Source organism: Physella acuta, unplaced genomic scaffold (genome assembly GCF_028476545.2).
Source record: "Physella acuta isolate Inbredline_101_S28 unplaced genomic scaffold, ASM2847654v3 ptg001835l, whole genome shotgun sequence".
Classification (NCBI taxonomy): domain Eukaryota; kingdom Metazoa; phylum Mollusca; class Gastropoda; family Physidae; genus Physella; species Physella acuta.
In genome coordinates, this window is record NW_026733344.1 from 17,828 (window position 1) to 28,714 (window position 10,887).

The 10,887-nt window shown below is 32.6% G+C and overlaps 1 protein-coding gene across 1 annotated transcript; it reads left to right on the forward strand.

Annotated features, from left to right (window-relative positions):
- Positions 1-279: 279 nt before the first annotated feature.
- On the forward strand, positions 280-10,793 carry LOC131930746 (lipoma-preferred partner homolog). The gene is made up of 12 exons (XM_059287346.1): positions 280-416; positions 2,380-2,497; positions 2,590-2,868; positions 3,264-3,392; positions 3,485-3,597; positions 3,915-4,032; positions 4,127-4,228; positions 4,447-4,514; positions 4,703-4,750; positions 4,987-5,117; positions 6,115-6,235; positions 6,826-10,793. Exons 2-12 carry the CDS (start codon positions 2,389-2,391, stop codon positions 6,955-6,957), a joined length of 1,350 nt encoding a protein of 449 aa, XP_059143329.1. The 5' UTR covers positions 280-416; positions 2,380-2,388; the 3' UTR covers positions 6,958-10,793.
- Positions 10,794-10,887: the final 94 nt, after the last annotated feature.

Sequence of the window (10,887 nt, forward strand, 5' to 3'; positions counted from 1 at the left end):
AAAATTGGGTTTGATATAAACCTCAGTTTGAAGTCATGATGTAGATCTAGGCCTATTTTATTTTACTATTTAGCTATCATTAAGATTTAAGGGAGTCTGAAATGTGCTAAAGTTTTGCGTTATATAATGAAAAATATTGCATTTGAAAATGTATAGTTTATCATTGTGGCTTCTGTACTACATCGCGTTTTCCTAATAGTATTTACATTTATCAAGACACTGCACAATACTTTTCTTAACGGAACAGCTTCGAGGAAATGACATCATCTCTAAGGAGCGCTTCCTTTTATGGCACTAATTTCCGGGTTTTAATCCTTTGGTTATCTTAGTAACTTTACCAACTCTAGATATTGACTTTCTTCTTTTCGATTTACTTTTAAATAATTTGAAGCTTGGTTGCTGTAATATAAGAGCTGGTAAGTTCTGAAATAAGTACACGAGTAATATTGCATACTACTGCTATGGTCCATAGCCTATGGATCTAGAATCTAGAATTTCTAGATCTACTCAAAAAATCTACTGAAAACTGAAAAAAGACTGAAGATTCAAGATCGACTAGAATTCTAGATCTAAAAAATCTAGCTAGAGACTAGAAATCTAGGTCCTAGTTCAAGCACACGACAAATTGACCAATTCACATTCAGATTAAAAAAATAAAACAACTGACTAGCTCTAGTAGCTGGGATGAGCAGTTTGTGAGCTCTGCCAACCATCCAACCACTGTCCCCCCTAAAATAATCATAATAATGTCTAAATTTTAGGATGATTTTAGATAATAGATACTGATAGCAATAGTTTAAAAAGCATTTAAACTGCTGATTTACCTATCACCTTGGCTAATATTTCGGGTGTGGGGAAATTGCGAGACGCGAAAAGCGAAATGGCGAGGCGGGAAAATGCGAGAAGGGCGCGAAAACGGTCGGTCACGTGACTTTTTTGTCTCGCATTTTACCACAAGCCGATACTTAGGCTGGGTGGTGTTGAAATGCGAAGATTTCTGCGAAAAATTTACCGCACCCGATTTTCAGTGGTATTTGGTCCAGACTTCAAAGACGTTTCGTTTACATTGTTAAAACTTCCGATTTTTCCGTCGCTAGACATACTGATGATTTGTCAACTCCCCCCATCTTTTGTGTCGACTTAGAATACCACCTTGTTCGAAACTGACGGAAATACCGCCGACGATAGATCAACTTCTGTCTTTTGTGTGGAACGCCGAGGCCGCCTGATTTACCGTCTTTGAAGATCGCCGTCCCCGGATCCGCTGCCACCGCAAACATATTTTCTATTGTTGCATAGAAATTTTGTATTATAGCCGCCGCCTACGATTTTTTCCTAGCTTTTTTTACCATATAAATCTAAGCACAAGCTTTTGTATCACGGTTGTGACTTTTCCGAATTTTCCCATAAATGTTATATTATTATTTATTAATTAATTGTAAATATATATATATATATATATATATATATATATATATATATATATATATATATATATATATATATAATTTATTATTTCCATAAATAAGTCAGAAAAATAACATCAAATTAAGTATGCGATTACTGCCCTATGTGAAGGTGAGGACTAGATTAACCCTCCCTTATGTGTTGCTTATTCCTAAGCTTTTATGAACTCTCAATGCCCCCAGTTTTTTTTCTCTTACTTACTGTTTGGGGAAAAAATAAAGTGACGTCACCGATATTATCAGTTGCTCGTGCTACATCGTAAGCTATGGGCCTACTTCAAATATTTTTAAAACCAAGTTGAACTTATCTGAATTTTTTGGTTTTGGTGGTGGTGTTATTTTGGGTCTTCCATAAATGACTTTTTGCAAGTACAAAAATCCATAAATAGATGTTGCAAAATATCTCTCCTGCTGACAAGATTATACCAATTCACGATGACACAGCTCACGTTTGTATAAACATGAGCGGGCTAGATTTTTAAATTAATGCCGACTGAGACGGGATTTTCCTCTCGCTAACAAGAGCGGGCGATGGCAGTAGCACAGCAACGATGTTAGGATTTTTAAATAGATAGATCTAGATATAGATATATCTATCTTCTTAGTATCTAGATAAAAAAATAACAACATACAACACTCGTGTTAAAGGGTATGGCTAAATGCTCGTTTACTTTAAAACAAAACAAAAAAATAATTTAAATAAATAAAGATGGAAAAAAAAGAAAAAAACTTTTTTCGCAAAAAGTGTCTCGCTATTTACCCTTGATTCCGCAGGTATGTCTCGCATTACCTTCTCGCATTTTCCCGTCTCGCCATTTCGCTTTTCGCGTCTCGCAATTTCCCCACACCCTAATATTTCTTTGGTATGGAGCCTATAAGATAGCAAACTAATTACAAGTAGTTTTTTTTACAGAATTAAATAATGGCCTACCAAAATGCTGATCGAGACTACAATGCTATGAGAATGCAAAAAGGACCCCCTGGAGCTGGTCCCAAACCTTATACACAAGCTCCTCAGCCATACAGACCAGGTAAATGTTTATTAATGGATTAATTAAATTATCACTTGTTTTCATTTTTAACATTGATTTTAATGTTTAATAATTTTTAATTCTGATTTCAGTTGCACCAGGCTATCGCGCTGTTAACATTGAGCATTATTCTAATGAGCAAGTGGTTTACCCACCTCCACCTCCCATCGAAAAAAACTATGGCTATGGCCAAGATGATGACTTTCCACCCCCACCTCCTCCTGCTCCCCCACAAGCCTACGCTGAGGATGAAAGCCACACCTACAGTAATGTCTACAGTGGGGAGGCTCGTTATATGAGAGCAGAGGACTACAGACCTCAAGATTACAACTCACCCAGAACAACCAGTAAAACTTCTTCTGGTACAAAAGGTGGGAACAATTTTTCTTGAAAATGTTCTCAAGTTTGTTCAAATATGTGCAGCTTTTTTTGCTGAATCAATGTATATACATTGAGTAGAAATATTGTCTTTTTTTTGGGGGGGGGGGGGAGTAAGAAGTGCCATTGTCTTATTTATCAAGGCTGAAAAAAACAACAACTAAAAACTAGTACAAGTAAAGCAAACTGGTTTTGCAAGTTTTGTGAACAATTCAGTTTCCCCAGAATATTCAATTTGATATGTTAGACCTTAATTAAATTAGTATTGTAGTGTTAGCTTGTATGTCATTGTATGTAGACACATAATTAGTAATTTATTTTTTATTTTTGTCAATTTTGTAAAGAATATACCATTTGACTAAATACCAAATTTACTTTGCACGTGTAGTCACTTCCTATGCTGGATCTACAAGTTACCCCCCTGAATCAAACTACGCCAACATACAAATAAACATTGCTCCGCCAACTCCTACCAACAAAGACTTTGGCTACAGTGATGTTAAATATGAACAAATATGTAAGTATTTATGTTGTCAACTTTTTACCACAAACCTGAAAAAATAAATATTTCTTGCTTGATACACATACAAATTGTATTTTCTTCTACAGCTTCACGGAGCACTAGTTCTTCTGATACTTACAGAGTTGGGGGTGGACAGGTTGCCAGGTCTATGGTGGGCGAGAGACCTGTACCTGGTCCTATGGTACCACCTGGAGGCCAGGTAAGTTTTTATTTTTGTGTGTGGTGGCCTAATTTATAGACATTATTCATGGTGATAAAACGTAAGGAAAAAATAGTTTTAGAATAGTAGCTGAAAGCAAATGCAACTGTCTTCACTTTCCTCAAGTCATGTTTACATCTTATCAGTGCAGGTGTAGTGACAAAGGCAAGTTGAAATCTTAATGTTGTCTGAATTTGAACTTGAAATGCTTAGCGTAATTAAATTTTAAATATGCATGCAACAGTTTAAAATTAAGTCCAGATAAATTAAACTTATTAAAGTATATCAGATCAAATATTTTTTCATGTTTTTTCCAGAGTGCTTCACCAGGACCACAAGCACAAAATAAACTAGAGAAAGAGGCAGAGGTTGATGCTTTGACTGACCTACTAATGAAGAACATGACCTCTATTGCTGAAGACAAAGATTATTGGGGTGAGTGTGCAGACTATATTCTCGTAAATTAAATAAAAGTCAAGATTTGAGAAATACCTTCAACCAATTACTTTTATATATTTTTTCTAATCAGGAATGTGTGGTCGCTGTGGTAATTCAGTTTCAGGCAGTACAAATGCTTGTTCCGCATTGGACAATGTGTACCATATTGGGTGTTTTACTTGCATTGGTTGCAGTGAGTACATATTTATTCAAGCTATACAATTCCACATGTAACAGTAGAATAGTTGCTAGGTTGCCACCTTTGTAGCTAATTTTTAACAAATGTTGTGTTAGTGTTTCTGTCATGTCTATAAAATAAACCTACTTATACACACATATATATATATATGAAACAAATGTTTGTGTGGTTGTTGTACTTATACAATATACCTTTTTTTAAAAAAAAAATAGATGCACCACTTCAAGGAAAATCTTTTTTTGCCATGGAAACTAAACCTTATTGCGAAGGATGTTACATTGTAAGTAAAAGTGTTTTAAGATTGTATATCTATTAAATATTTTTTTGGTTGTCCTTTTAAAAATTGTTATTATTAGTTAATCTTAAAAAATTAGAAAATTCAATATCAGTTATCGATTAAATATTTAGCAGTAAATGTGTACTTGTTTGTTTAGAATATGATTTGTATATCCTTTGTTTCTGTGACAGAATACACTAGAGAGATGTTCTGTGTGTTCCAAACCAATCACAGACAGAGTGAGTATATTCATTATTTTCTTTTAATTTTTGTGTATGCTCTTTAATGCACTTATATGTTTCAGTTATAATTTTCTAATTGGCCGGAATGTCAAACATCTTTTGGTTACATGACATTGATTTACAAAAAAAAATGTTTTTAATATACTCCAGTACAAAACCTTCATGTATACATTCTCATATGCATTAAAGTTTTGACTAATTTGTCATGTTTGTTCTGTGGTGTTCTGCATTAGCTTCTAAGAGCGACAGGCAAGCCATACCACCCTGACTGCTTCACTTGTGTCGTCTGTGGAAAGTCTCTGGATGGAATCCCCTTCACGGTTGACGCTACTAACCAGATCCACTGCATTGAGGATTTCCACAAGTAATTGTTGCCCTCCTAACTGTAGACCCTTTACGGGCCTTCTCACTCCCCCAAAATTATGCACAATGTAATTAGTGCAATTAAATCTAACGAGCCGGCCCGCGGCATAACATACGCCGCTATTTAGTTGTTTTTTCTACTTTTCGGTAATTCATAATTTGTGAATTCGACAGTACCAACGCTGCCACTGAAAATATTTCTTTAAAACACTATAAGTAGCTCGTTAAGGACCATAACCCCCCCCCCTCTTCCTCCCCCCCCTCCCCCCCACGTTTAAAATCGTTGGCTCCGCTTGTAAACATTTAGAGTGAACACAGCTCACTAAAACCATGTAGGGGTGGGGAGGTAGGGAGCGCGTTTACAGCTTGTTTTCTAGGCGCGTTTGCAGCTTGTTTTCTAGCGGCTCCCAGAAGAGAACTATATATATAGATTAATATACCTCTGCCATTGAATGAGGCTTTATTTATAATGTAACTATTGAAAAAGAAAGTAGCTCCAGTGATCAGTGGAAATTTTTTTTAGCATTTAAAATAAACTTAAAGAAGTGGTGTTTTGTTAAAGTTTTTCTAGAATTACTGTTATTTATTATTAGTAAACTATTATGCTATTTAACCACATACATAATAAACTTAGACCTATTTTGTGTTCACTGCTTTTTTTTTTAACAAGTGGTAATTTAAAAAAAAAAAAAAGTGCCATTGTTGAAAAATACCTCGTAAAGTGTTAATATATTCCATGTGTCAGTTACTCAAACATGAAGAGGCCAGACCATTCTTTTAATCATCCTCCCAATAATATTTTTCTCACAATATTTTATCACCTTTTTTTTTGTTATTGTTAAAATAAAAATTCTTATTCACTTTGTTGAAAAGGATTAGAAGTTTGCAATTTGAATTTCTAATCGACTGAACTAATTGAATATTATCATTTAAAGACCTTAGTTAAATCCTGAAAGTAAAACTAGTACATAAGATTTGTATTGTTACTTGTGTTACAGGAAATTTGCTCCTCGTTGCTGTGTTTGCCAGCGTCCAATAATGCCAGATGCTGGCCAGGATGAGACAGTCAGGATAGTGGCCATGGATAAATCTTTCCATGTTGGTTGCTACAGATGTGAGGTAATGTTGGCTGAAATAATTTAACTTTACATTGTAGATAGGAGGCTGGAGTGTAGAGATACCAGCAAAAAACTTTCACGGCTTTTGTAAATCACATTTAAATTTTTTTTAGATGTATCTGATAAACAACTTTCCTTGCTGTCAACTACTTTTGTGTAATTTCTTAGTCTGTTTAATCTTATATGTCCTATATTTAAATATGTCATAGTACTAAAATAATCTGCCTTTTTCTTAGGTATAATTGAGGATAACATTTGTTGTTTTACCAGGACTGATATTTGGTTGATTTTTAAATACTCTACTATTTTATTCATTGTCACTAACTATTTTTGCTCAATTTCAGGACTGTAATTGCCAACTAAAAATTTGTTGTTTCTTCAACTAGGACTAATATTTGGTTGATTTTTTTAAAAATCTACTATTTTATTCATTACCACGAACTATTTTTGCACAATTTCAGGACTGTAATTCAACTAGGACTAATATTTGGTTGATTTTTTTGCTTAATTTCAGGACTGTAATTGCCAACTAAAATTTTGTTGTTTCTTAAACTAGGACTAATATTTGGTTGATTTTTTGCTTAATTTCAGGACTGTAATTGCCAACTAAGCTCAGAAGCTGAGGGACGTGGATGCTATCCATTAGATGACCACATCCTCTGTAAGAACTGCAACGCCAAGAGAATCCAAGCACTAACCACTAAAATGGCTACAGAGCTGTAGAAGCTAACTAATTACAAGTTTTAGGGAATGTTGCTTGTTTTTCAGCTGGTAAAGAAATCTGTATTAAATTTATTAGCAGTATTTTAAAAACTTACAGGCTTTTTGAAATCGAAGTTTAAACAACGAAGGACTGCATACTCAGGGTGGAGATAAGTAGGAAAGGTCTGGTGTTTTTGATTAATGAAGTTGGATTTTTTTTTTCATGAATTAAGTTTTTTGTAAGGAATAACCTGTAAACCTTTAATTTTGAGCCTGTTTTTTTTTTTTTAATGGGAATTTCTGTAGTTCATTTGTTTTTTACATTCTTTATGTCATCTGTTTAGTCATTTGATATAGCTTTAGAGTAACACTATTGCTAAATCTCTGTTTAAATATCTCTATGAACTTATTTTGTATTCATTACTTGCCAGTGTTCATGATGCTATAGGCTGTAGTTCAAATCTTGTGTATTACAAATTAGCTTGACACAAACACGTATTTATTCTTGCTGGTGATACATTGCTTTGGTTCATTGTGGGTAGGTGTTATCACTCATTTCATGTTATTCGGCCACTAGTTTAAAACTATTTTGGCTAAGATTTAAATAGATTATTTTTTTAGCCATTTACATTCTATTCTCACTTTAACCGGTCATTAATTTGTGAGTCTTGTCTGTCACTATTTGGAAAAGTCAGAGGAGTATTTAATAAATTATTAGGCATATCTTTCTAGAACCTGTTTATAGTAAGTCTTGCAGCCGTGATCTCTTCTGATTCTTTAAATTATATACATTCTGTCATTTTGCAATTTTAAAAAATTCTGTAGTAGAATATAAAGAATCTCATGTGTTCACCAAAGTGATATGTAAAAAGTCATATACAAGGTTCATCATTGTTTTTGTGATATGTACCATATTAGTTCAATATAAATGACTTTGCTCTGATACAGCAGTAGACACTGTCAACATATACACCATTTAACATCATGATATTATTTCTCAAAAATATTGTTACATTTTGACCAAGTATGGTGTTTCTATTTTCATGTCTTTATGTACTGTATTCACATCGGAGTGAAGTTTTCAAAGTGGAAATTGTTTATTTGTACAAAATGATGTGGTATTGTAAGCATTATAAAAAATGTAAGTTACTAGTCTTCTTAATTTTTTTGTGTCAAAAAAGCAGTTACTATTGTTTTTCATTTGCCTTAGAATTTTAAAGTGTGGCTTTGTTTCTATTGAAGAAGTGCTATTCACTTATCAGCATTGTATAAGTACTAACTTACAAGTGTATGATGTATAGAAATGTTCATTCATGTATAATTTTAAAAACCTGTAACAGCACAAAAACATCCAAATTTGTTACTGATTGTGCTTCACATTATTTTTAATATTTTTATTATTTCTGTATCAAACTAAATACATTAGTTTAATCTCACTATCATTACAATATAAAGAGACACTATGCTAACATATAAGGAAACATGCTTATTTGTACCATCTAGAATTTAATAATGGATTTATAAGGAAACATGCTTCTAGAATTTAATACTGGCTTTAGATTTGTATAAATCAGATTCATATCAGTTTAGTCTGTTTAGGCAGAATTTTTACATAATTGTCTGTGTTTGTTTTGAATTGCATTTGCTTTTATACATCTGGTTTTGACTTAGATCCATCCATTTTTTCTTCTATACTTTATTAGAACTGTATGCATAATGCTTTGTTATATTCTTACTGTTTTGTAATAGATTTAAATGGTAATTGGTTTGTTATCATGATCTTGTCATTTATTGAGTTTTGTGCCAGTAATTGTAACATTTTTATTCATGTATTTTTTCTTCTTGTCTTTTTAGAAATGTATCAGAATAATAATTTTTGTAATTGACCAAAGAAAAAAGTTCTAGTCCATTATGCCGCCGACAACACTATGATTCATCATTTACGGCACAAATTATAACTGGTTAAAAATAAATGGAAGTGATTTGATCTAATCTTTTATTCAAGTATATTAAAGGGCTAATTAACATTGCAGGCAGTTTTTATGCATATAAATATAACATTTCTTGAGCATTAATTTAAATTTTATTACTTCATATCATATCATAACCATTGCCATTTAGCCTTTGCTTGCTAAATAGTGTATGTTGTTAAAATAATGTTTTCTTGAGTATGCTAGATGTTGAAAAAAAAAGTGTTTTACAAATGTGCTTCCACTATATTGTAGCATATCTATTCAAACTCCCAACTTACATTTACAATCACAGGATGGTTTATAGTGTGATTCTTCAGTTCTTTAAACTAATCAAAGCCAAGACTTGCCTAGACTATTTTTATTGACCATTTTATTAGCCGGTGCTAAGCTCTAAAATGTAAAATAGTGCTAATCATGGTTCTACAAAAGGGTGGCTGGACAAATAATTTGATAAATGGGGACCAAATAATGGGTGTTAACATTACTATCCCATCTGTGTGTGGTATATAATTTTCAAACAAAATATTACCCATTACGTTTGTTAGTACTGCAGATATTCAAAGGTCCACCAAAATGCATTATATGTATCATATGTGTAGACAACCAACTTGCAATTACTCAAGCATAATGCAACTCTTATTCTTGCCAGTAGACCTTAAGGGTAGGGGCTGTCCAATAGTACTTTCTTCCCTTGTTTATATGAAATATGCCAACATTTTTTTTTTACAAAAACATGTTATTAATATTATACAGCCAGTGATAATTGCTAAAAAAATGTTTGTTATGCATTTAGTACTTAAAATTTGCTAGTTTCCTGAACATCCTTTTCTTTTTTTTTGCTTAAAAAAAGCTGCCTGGCCAAAATGTTTTAGTTTATTTTATCCTTGCAAATTGTAACAACTCATTCCACAAACAGTGCAATGCTTTTTTTTGTCATTTATTTATTAGTCAATTAACTTTATTATGCTTTTGCCTTTACTTCTTTAGATATCTTTACTTATATATTGCAGTTAAACTTTTGTCTTTTTTAAAGATGGCATCTTCTTAGTTGTGCTCCAAAATACTTAAAGCTCTATTTGAAATGATTTTAAAGAATCACAGATAATGAAATACATCATTTCAAAACAATTGAAATGTTTAATATTAGTTAAGCAATATTTGGAACAATGCTTTCCTTTGTTTAATATGGTAAGAAAAACATTATTTACTACCAGGTAGTTGGAATCACTGGGTATGTGCGTTGATTTAAAGTTGCATCTAGGAACCATTTTTCAAATATTATAAATAAAACTTTATCCTTCACTACTTCCCTCCCCCAATCACATAAGTCAGATTTCTCCCTTCCCTGATACCAATATTTAAAAAAAAATTAGCAGTTTCCAAAATCTAATATATTAGGTATACTTATGGCCCTAATGTGTTCAATTATATTTTAAGTTAAGAAATGGTGGTGGCCTTGGATTTCTATTTTCTATTTATTAACTGTTTAAATACTTTATATAGAATTTGAATTTTGTTTATGGTTACCTGAAGACCATTCTTTAGTTTCAACCATGGTAATCATATCATACTACTAAACGCCAACCTAGAAGATGCCAGTTACAGCTTGTTTTTATTGTCTAGTATTTTTCAGTATACTGAAATGTAATCATTGCTTAATCATATGTAATATATCTTTCAATCTGTAGCTTAAGAAGCTAACCAGTCATGTTATTTATTGTAATAAACTTGTGTAAATGGCAAACTGTTGATCTCTTGTTGAAGTTAATCATTAACAAGTAGTGCTCATTACACGTGTAGTGGTCCCATCATTCCTTTCTTCAGTGTCTCTGGTTGTTACAACTTAAGGCAAAAACTACAAAAAGAAAAAACCCAAGTGGCTATACAAATGTTTTTAGATCTCAGAAGAAAAGAAACAAAGTATTGTGCAGTGATTGTACACTTTTGGACAAGGAATCGTGATTAAGATGCGAGTACA